The 10,208-nt window shown below is 38.8% G+C and overlaps 2 protein-coding genes and 1 non-coding gene across 3 annotated transcripts; all 3 read left to right on the forward strand.

The window, feature by feature from the left end:
- The first annotated feature begins 1,301 nt into the window (after positions 1-1,301).
- On the forward strand, positions 1,302-3,973 carry LOC108994604 (pentatricopeptide repeat-containing protein At5g27110). The gene has a single exon (XM_018969881.2). It carries the CDS (start codon positions 1,345-1,347, stop codon positions 3,442-3,444), a length of 2,100 nt encoding a protein of 699 aa, XP_018825426.1. The 5' UTR covers positions 1,302-1,344; the 3' UTR covers positions 3,445-3,973.
- Positions 3,974-4,254: 281 nt separating this feature from the next.
- On the forward strand, positions 4,255-4,326 carry TRNAE-UUC. Its single transcript has one exon. It is a non-coding gene; the product is annotated as a tRNA-Glu (tRNA).
- A 2,910-nt stretch (positions 4,327-7,236) lies between these two features.
- LOC108994648 (cytochrome P450 94A1-like) lies at positions 7,237-9,503 on the forward strand. Its single transcript, XM_035685477.1, has one exon. The coding sequence runs from the start codon at positions 7,778-7,780 to the stop codon at positions 9,362-9,364; it is 1,587 nt and encodes a 528-aa protein (XP_035541370.1). The 5' UTR covers positions 7,237-7,777; the 3' UTR covers positions 9,365-9,503.
- The last annotated feature ends 705 nt before the right edge of the window (positions 9,504-10,208 follow it).

Raw genomic sequence — 10,208 nt, forward strand, 5'->3', positions numbered from 1 at the left:
ATATGTCATCTGCTTACTGAGTTGTTGATAACTCACCCCTTATCTCCATATATTTTTCAGATGATTTTGAATAGTCCAGCTAAGGATCAAGATTATGGAGTATCGATGAAATGATTATTTAAGTATAGTGGAATTACTCATATAAGATTTCTGAGAAGTGGCAGATTTTATTAAGAGATTTTGTAGTATTCTGATGACTTTATATTTTAGATTCTATAAATATATTGATGAATTATGAGTTTTTAAGTTATAAGGAATAACTCTTTGATCTCTACGGGACCGGGGCGTTACATTTAGAAATTCTTGTTGGATATAAACTTGTAAAATCTGAGGGCATAGTAGATTGCAGGGTGGAGTTGGGGGTCCAGCATGATCAAAATGAGGCTAAGCGACCCTAACAAAATCAATTCTTTTCATCTCACAAATATTACAGCAAATGAAACACAAAGTAAACAAATATTACAACAAATATTACCGGTCTCATTTTTCCCTTTTATTTTCCTCTTACGATTACTTGAAAGAAAAGAAAAAGTAAATTATATGGAATTCAAATTCGTTGAAATGCTTGCGTGGTTTCCTTACTTTTCAACATATCCGTTGTAAGAATCGATAATGAGGAAAATGTGTCTAAATGATAACCTAGAACTTCTAAGGTCAACAGTTTGCAAATTAACGAGTTTGCTCCGATCAGAAAAACATAATTAATGCAAATTCTGCATTGAATTTCCACAATAGGCATGTAAACCAGCTAGCTATACAAGAGAAGCTACAATCTATCCGTGGTTCCAAATTGATACCTATACTCGTTTCGACTGACCGAACCAAAGCGAAGGAATACAATGGGAATGGGGAAGATGGTCTGGATCAAGCGGGAGAACGTGAATGTGAAAATGCGAAATATGCAGGAAAAATAATTCTCATCCTCAAAATGCAAACAATGTCGTTTTGTGCTACGTAGGACACAGTTCCGCGCCAGTTCTTCAAACCGGTTGTAAGTAGATTTTTTTATTTTTTATAGGATGTGGTTGTGTTTTTCATAGGGTGTGAGATATGAGGTAGTGAATAATGGTTGATGAGATTGATTTTTCTAAGTAAAAGTCTCACGTGTATAAACTAGTATTTTATAAAAAAAAATTGGATCCACAATATATTTTTTTTAACTTTTTCAGAGCAGGATCTATTCTTTTAAGATAATTTATAATGTGATTCAGTTCATTATATCCCCCAGCATTTGTTTCACGTAAATCTCTCTCTCTCTCTCTCTCTCTCTCTCTCTGTGTGAGAGAGATGGCTCTATGATTTCTATCCATCTTATAGCTGCTACATGCTCATATTTGTTACGTAATGGACACCATAAAGCTATGTTCTCTATTGAGAGCATGCGTAAGTTCTAAGTCGCTCAAGCACGCCAAGCTCATCCACCAGAAGATAGTCTCTCTAGGCTTACAGAACAACATCGCTATTTGCAAAAACCTCATCGACTGCTACTTTTCATGCCAATTGTATGATTCTGCAAAGCTTGTTTTCCGAACCATTGATAACCCTTTAGACATCTCTTTGTGGAATGGCCTCATGGCTGCTTACGCCAAAAACTTCATGTTCATTGAAGTTCTTGAACTGTATGAGAGTTTATTGCATCACCAATATTTGAAACCCAGTGGTTACAGTTACCCAAGTGTTCTCAAGGCCTGTGGTGGATTAGGTAGGGTTGGTTGTGGGAAGAGGATACATACCCATGTGATAAAAACTGGTTGTCTAATCGATGTATTTGTGGCCAGTTCTCTTGTAAGCATGTATGCAAAGTGCAATGCTTTTAATTATGCTATACAGCTATTCGATGAAATGCCTGACAAGGATGTGGCTTGCTGGAATACCGTGATTTCTTGTTATTATCAAGATGGGCAAGCTAAAAAAGCATTGGAATTATTTGAAAGAATGAGGGATTCTGGGTTTGAGCCTAACTCGGTAACACTCACAACTGTCATTTCGTCGTGTGCAAGGCTTTTAGATTTGGAAAGAGGGAAGAAGATTCACATGGAGCTGATGAGAAAAGCGTTTGTGTTGGATGATTTCACCAGCTCTGCCCTTGTGGACATGTATGGAAAATGTGGTTGTTTAGTCATGGCTATTGAGGTTTTTGAGCATATCCCAAGAAAGACTGTGGTCGCATGGAACTCCATGATTTCAGGATACAGTTTAACAGGTGACAGCAGATCATGCATTGAGCTTTTTGGAAGAATGAATAAGGACAGAATTAAACCTACTTCAACTACTCTAACCAGCATATTATTGGCTTGTTCGAGATCTGCCCAGCTTCAACATGGAAAACTCATACATGGATATATAGTAAGAAATAGAATAGAGGTTGATTTCTTTACTGAAAGCTCCTTAATCGATTTATACTTCAAATGTGGAAGTGTTATGTCAGCTGAAAATGTTTTTGAAAAGATGTCCAAGACAAATACAGTTTCTTGGAATGTTATGATTTCTGGATATGTGACCGTAGGCAATTATTTCAATGCTCTTGGCATCTTTGCTGACATGAAAAAGTCTGGTGTCAGACCAGATGCCATTACATATACTAGTGTTTTATCAGCTTGTTCCCATCTAGGAGCGTTGGAGCAGGGTAAGGAGATTCACAGCTATGTCATTGAGACTAAGTTGGAGACAAATGAAGTAGTCATGGGGGCTCTCCTTGACATGTATGCTAAATGTGGTGCTGTGGATGGAGCACTTGATGTTTTTCATCAATTGCCAGAGAGGGATACTGTGTCATGGACGTCAATGATCGCAGCTTATGGGTCTCATGGTCAAGCTTTAGAAGCTTTGAAGCTTTTTCGTGAAATGCAGCAGTCCAATGCAGAACCAGACATGGTTACTTTCCTTGCAGTTTTATCTGCATGTAGCCATGCTGGATTGGTTGGTGAAGGTTGCTATTATTTCAATCAAATGATCATCGAGTATGGTATTAAACCCGGAATTGAACACTACTCCTGCTTGGTTGATCTTCTAGGACGTGCTGGAAGACTGCGTGAGGCTTATGGGATTCTCCAAAGAAACCCAGAAGTTATGGAGGATGTTGGGTTGTTAAGCACGCTATTTTCTGCATGCCATTTGCACAGAAACTTAGAATTGGGTTTAGAAATTTCAAGATTACTTATCGAGAAAGATCCTGACGATCCATCAACTTTTATCATTTTATCAAATATGTATGCCTCCGCCGGAAAGTGGGAGGAGATGCGCAAGCTGAGATCAAAGGTAAAAGAGCTGGGATTGAAGAAGAACCCTGGGTGTAGCTGGATTGAGATTAACAATAGGATCCAACCTTTCTTTGTTGGTGATAAATCACACCCACAATCTGAGATGGTGTATGAATGCCTCGTGGATCTTACCAGTCACATGGGGAAAGATGAGTTGTTGCCATATAATAGTTTAGTCAAATAATGTACTAATAGAAGCACCTCATCCGTTTTTGACCAAGGAGACAGAAATGTGAAAATTCCTGATCAGAGGATCCGATGGAGCATCAAGATCTTTAAGAGGGATAGGATGTGTATGTAACTCTTGGTTCACATTAACTCTACCCCCTGATTAAAGCACGACAGGAGGAAACACACTTCTTCAGCTGATAGCCGGTTCTTGAACAGCTTTATCTAATCCAACTCTTGTAGGGACAGTAATATCCATTGTTCATGTGATCTATGCTGAAGCATCTTGTGCTTATTCCCGGGAATACTATTCCTTTGCCATCAAAGAAAACACTCATAGATTTATCCCAGAGGTGATACAGGAACAAACAAGCATTTGAAGAAACAAGAATCATCAAAGGAAAGGATAGGAATCGAAACGAAATTGGGAATAAGTATGTTACTATATGTTGAGTTGTGCAGTGCATTCATATAGATTCATTAAATTTGCCACACAAGCTTCTATTCTTGTTGTTGTGATCATCTTCTTATAAAGCTGCAGAAGATAAAAATTGTTATGCCATCACAATTTTTTGTTAAATCACATTTGTATCATATCATTCTAGTGAAACAATCAGTTTAATAGGTTTACATAAAATGATCAAAGAGAGAGAAATGAAAAAGTCATTCATCCATCTAGTTTCCATCTTCAAGCTCAATTTCCCCAGTGCCTAACAATCCATTGGGCGGATTCTCAATTCTCAGCAACCGTCCTTTTCTGTGCGTGAAGTCCTTGAATTACTTCCCAGAAAATTAGGACTTTAAATTAAATAAACTCGCAAAACAATCCGTTGTCGTCCAGCGGTTAGGATATCTGGCTTTCACCCAGGAGACCCGGGTTCGATTCCCGGCAACGGAAACATATATATTATTATTTTAACTCTTCTTCTTTTCTTGGCTTATTTTTCTACTCTCTTTACGAGCATTTTGACAAGCAAAAGTAAACTGTAGAGCGACAGACAGTTCATTTCAATTTTCAACTGTCGATGGCAAGGGACAGTTGCTTGGCTAGCGTGACCGCCGGAGTTACAGTTGGTGGCGCCGTCGGTAATGCTCCCCCACCCCACTCCCCTAAAACCCAGTTCTTTGGTTGCCTACTTGTTCTCCCTTTTTTTTTTTTTTTTTTTGGGTCTCGGTTTTGCTCGGGGTTTTTCTAGCACTAGCCTCTGGCGTTGAAAATGCTAAAACCTAAAGGTGTCTCCATCCATTTGGAAGCCAGCTCTCTGGGGTATGTTTGGCAAGTGAGAATATTTGAAGTATTTTCACTATTATTTTTTATTTATTTTTTACTATTCATTATTTTTTACTTATTTTTTATTATTATTTAATATTTTATTATTATTTTTTTATTACTTTTTCACTACTATTCATAAATATTTTCAACACTTCTCAATACTTCTCACTACCCAAACGTACCCGTCATTACCCACTTCACTACTTCTATAATTTTACGGATGACTCGTTATTTCTTATCTAAAAATTTTATTTTTTATACTTAATATTGATCTGGAATAGAGATCAGATGATCCAGAAAAAGTTTACGCCTGACTACAAGTTGTGTTGAAAGAAAAAACTGAAAAGAAGAAGAGAAAATTATCCTTGAATGCATCCCTCTTATGGTGAATAATAAACAGCACGACCATTAGTATCTTTTATGGAGACATTGTTTATCAAACTATTTATGTTAAGAGTTTCTTGATGATGATCCGAGAATATTTATATGTTTATTTTCCTTGAGATCATGGAAGCTCGGGAAATCGCTGAAAATGAATAAGTTTGCAAGCCAGAAGGAAATAATTTCAATTTATTATCGGTTCTTCGTGTATATATGTTTCATTAGTCTTTGACATGTAGCAAGTCCTGATTTATAATTCTGACACCATTTTTTTCTAATCATGTCTGATGATTATGCAGGTGCTGTGCATGGTACGTATGAGGCTATTAGGTACAAGGTACTTATCTTTTAACTTTTTTTTTTTTTTGATAGAAGTACTTATCTTAAACTTAAACTCATGTGATTGCGTAAACTCACGGTTGACTACTCTTCATCCTGCGTACTAAATAAAATTTGAAGCTTTCTTTCTTCCACTTTGGATATGATCTTTCAAAATGAAGGCTTTCGCGTACTGTGAAAAAAAGAAGAAGTTAGGTGATGTATAATATGGCCATTAGATAGTCCCTTAACATACTATGAAACTTAGATTCAATTTCTAAGTAGAATTTTTTTGAGAAAACTTTCTGTGTGCAGTATATGAAGTTGCGGTAGAGGTGCGCAAACAGAGAATAATCTCCAATGTTTTGAATACCGTACTGGAAGTCGTACCGGTCAAGGCGCTGTAACAAAATATTTCGATATCGATACCGTTTCAGCATAGTCGATATATGAATAAATTATATATATATAAATATATATTCTAAAATTATATTCCAAAATAATATTTTATATATTAATAAATTATATATAAATACATATATATAAATTATAAATAGTCTAGTCTAAATTGAGAGTCAAAACATAAGCTTGTAGTTTAAAAAAAAAAATTTGAAGGCAGAAATATCGGCCGTACAGGTCGAAATTGAGGCTAGTACGACCGGTATTTGGGTCGATACGAAATGTATATGGTACTTGTACTGGCCCAGCAGCCGGTACGAAATTGAAAACAGTGATAACCCCTCCATCCCTCTCTGAAGCAAAAAGTAAACACTTCAGAAACGTAAAACACTCCCTTTCTCTTTGCTCTTTCGCACTTTCTCTCTCTTGATCCCGAAAGGCAAAAACCTGTAGGTAAGTTCCTCTCTCGATGGAACCTCAATCTCTTATAATCTCTGATTTTGAAGGTTACTCTCTACTCTCTCACTCTCTCTCTCTCTCTCCGAAGGGCGAAAACCCTCCCTCATGCTACCTGTCGAGGATCCTTCACTCCATCTCCGTCTCTCTCCTTACAACTTGTGGACAATGAGAAATCAAAGCCAAAAACCCTACAACAAAAAATAAAAAACACTGGTCATTAGAAATTAGGGATTATAAAAAATTCTGAATTAAAAAAAATTAGGGATTAGAGAAATTGGTACCTGAGATCCTCCGATTTTCGGGATCTTAATTCTGGGTTCTCGATTTCGTGAGGGAGAGGGAATGAGAGAGATTGAAGGACTTCCTAAGAGGGAATAAGAGAGAGAGAGAGAGAGAGAGAAAGAGATTCTGAACTTTGTCTTAGGGTTTTCGTGAGGGAGATCGAAGGGGAGAGAGGGAAGGAGAGAAAGAGAGAGATTCTGAAGAATGGTTTAGTTTTCATGAGAGAGAGGGAAGGAGAGAGACTGAAGGGGAGAGAGATATTCTGAAAATCTGTTATGGTGTTCGAAGAAGGAAGGAGAGAGATCGAGATCGAGTACAAAGAGAGAGAGACTCAGTCTAGACCTCGAGCAGGAATGGGAGAGAGCAGAGTGATCCCTATTATGCTTCTTACACAATTTACTGAAGAACACCTACGTGGTAGCTCGCAATTAGTCTCCGATAAATGCTATTTATAGGTGCCACCAGCCAGAAGAGGAATTGAATTTTTTTTCCCCTTCTCCGGCTTTGGGTTGACTGCCTTATTCTGAGAATAGCATTGATTTGGAGTCTACAGCTTAGATATGCTGCCCACAGAATATATATATATATATCAGAAAATATTTACAACAGCCTACTGTGCGCTACAGCCGCAGCACACTTAACATTCTAGGTTAAAAAAAAGAAAAAGAAAAAAGTGATGCTACGTAAAGTGTGTAAAGAGTATAGACTGGTGTGTAGTGAATCTCTATATATATTCTATTCGCCTTGCTTTCCAATATTATCAGCATTTGCCTTTTTTGTTAAATCTCATGTGATATATTTATATTGGGATATGCAGGTACCAGGAGTTATGAAGATAAGGCCCATCTAAGGCTCAAGGCCCAGTCAGATAAATAAAGCAGCATCTAGTTTCCTCTCTTTCTTGGAAATAGATCATTTTTCTCTCCGTTTCCTCTTATCCAAACAAACTCCATCACTTGTTACATTTTCTCTCCTCCGACCAGCTCGTCTTCCTGAACAAACCAGGGTTTTAAAATTTCATTTTTGGAGCTAAATTGGCCAATCACACGAACTCTTCTCTCTCTTGTGACGCCATTTTCATCTCCTATATCTCGCACTGTTTCTGTGTCTCAACGTCAAAGCTGCCTCAATTATTGGAATCCATTGACTACTTCTCGATCTTCGCTGCGCGTAGAAATGAAGCACTAGTACCGAAATTTAGAGCAGAAACTTTCTGATCCTCAAAAAACAGGAAACTATGCTGAATCTCGACATGATTACTGATTCTGTTTCCTCCTTGGCCTTATTGCTGTGCCTCTTTATCCCACTCTTCCTCTTCATCTTCCGCTTCCTCTCCATTTCTACGTTGTTTCCCTCTAAAACTAGCACACCATGCCCACAGTCTTACCCTATTATTGGAAACCTACCCGGCCTTCTCCGCAATCGCCATCGCTTCCACGACTGGGTCGCCGATATGCTCTCCCAAACCCCATCATCCACCCTCCGAGCTCGCACCTTCCTCGACCTCTCCCATGGAATCTGCACGGCCAACCCCACCAACGTCGAGCACCTCCTCCACTCCAACTTCCCAAACTACATCAAAGGCTCTCGCTTCCACGACGTCCTCACCGAGCTCCTCGGCGATGGCATCTTCAAAGTCGATGCGCATCTCTGGACTCTCCAGCGCAAGATTGCCAGCCATGAGTTCAACACCACATCACTCAAACGCTTCATCTCCGACACCGTTGCATCAGAAATCTCGGACCGCCTCATTCCTTACCTCTCTGCAGCCTGCGAGGAGAACAGAGCCATCGATCTCCAAGACGTGTTACAACGATTCACTTTCGATAACATATGTCAGGTCGCATTCGGTGTGAACCCCGAGTGCTTGACTTCCGACAACATATATCAAAACCTCCCAAGCTCCAAGTTTGTCAAAGCTTTTGATTATGCCGTGGAGATTAGCTCCTCAAGGTTTCTGTCACCGTTGCCTTTACTGTGGAAGCTGGGAAGATTTCTCAATATAGGCTCGGAAAAAAGATACAGAGAAGCCATAAAAGTGATCGACCAATACGCCATGGAAATCATTCGGTCCAAAGAACAAGGAGAAGTAACACGTAAATGTCAAGATCTGTTATCAAGATTCATGTTCTCGACCTTGAATGTGGAGTTTCAAGATGAAGTACACAAGAGGAAGTTCTTGAGAGACATAATCATAAGCTTCATACTAGCCGGGAGAGACACAACATCCACGGCCTTGACATGGTTCTTCTGGTTGATATCCGGCCACCCTCGCTGCGCTAGTTTAATACACGAAGAGTTGTCGTCGGTGCCGGAAAAACGGTCGGGAATATTCAGCTACGAGGAGCTGAAGAAGATGCATTACCTACACGCAGCTCTAACGGAATCCATGAGATTGTTCCCACCTGTACCGATCAATTCGAGATTAACGGTGGCCGATGATGTCTTGCCAGATGGGACGCACGTCGGGAAGGGGTGGTTCGCCGATTACTCGGCTTATGCAATGGGGAGGATGGATAAGGTGTGGGGAGAGCAGTGTAGGGAGTATAGGCCTGAGAGGTGGTTGGGAGAGGATGGAGCTTTCATGCCGTTGGATCAGTTCAGATTCCCTGTGTTTCACGGAGGGCCCAGGATTTGTTTGGGGAAGGAGATGGCTTACGTGCAGATGAAGTCTGTTGCGGCGGCTTTGATGTATGAGTTTGAAATCGTGGCCATTGATGGAGGTGGGAGTGCAGATAAGATGATGAACCCGCCTTACATGCTATCTTTACTACTTAAGATGAGGGGCGGTTTGCCTGTTAGGCTAAGGAGGAGGCACCTGTGACTGATGTCATGTCATTGGTATCTGTCTTATCTCTAAAATGGATGTTTATGATAAGGTTTAAGTTGTGTTTAAATGTTAAAGTGAGTTGAGTTGAGATAATAAAATATTATTAAAATATTATTTTTTAATATTATTATTATTTTGAGATTTGAAAAAGTTGAATTGTTTATTATATTTTATATTGAGATTTGAAAAAATTGTAATGATGAGTTGAGATGAGTTTGAGATCCAAACTTATCTGTTTAAGTTTGAAGATGAGTTGTGAGTAGTAATGAGATGGATTATGAATAGTAATAAAATTTATGAGTTAAAATTATTAAATAATAATAAATAATAATAAGATGAATTGACAACTCAAATCGGGTCTAAAAAATGGCAACTTTGCAGCCTGCTGGCATTAAAAAACAACCAGAGTCCAGATACTCTGGAATTGGACATATTTCGTTTCCTTTCTGTTATCTACCCTGTCATATTCAGAAATGCAAGCAGAGCAAAGATGGAGGAGATGGAGAGAAAGGTGTGAGGAAAGAGAACATCTGAAGATGGCACTCCAGCTTGTTTCCCCATGTGGTACGTGTTGGTGGCAATTTGATAATTTTTAAGGTTAGGATTTGTGTTTTGGAAAATGATACTTTCGATACTGCTCGGATATTTTAATTGTTTTTAATAATTAATGATAATAAAAAATATTTACAAAAATTCAAATGCATTGGGGCATACCCAAATGGTACATGCTCGGCGGCTAGCATTGTCCTTCGTGTTTTATAAGTGCGTATCGCGTATCAAAGTAAGAGAAAAAAAAGCAAAAAAAAAAACGGAGGGAGTTGTCGCCCGTACGTAGAGT

Source organism: Juglans regia, chromosome 14 (genome assembly GCF_001411555.2).
Source record: "Juglans regia cultivar Chandler chromosome 14, Walnut 2.0, whole genome shotgun sequence".
Lineage (NCBI taxonomy): Eukaryota > Viridiplantae > Streptophyta > Magnoliopsida > Fagales > Juglandaceae > Juglans > Juglans regia.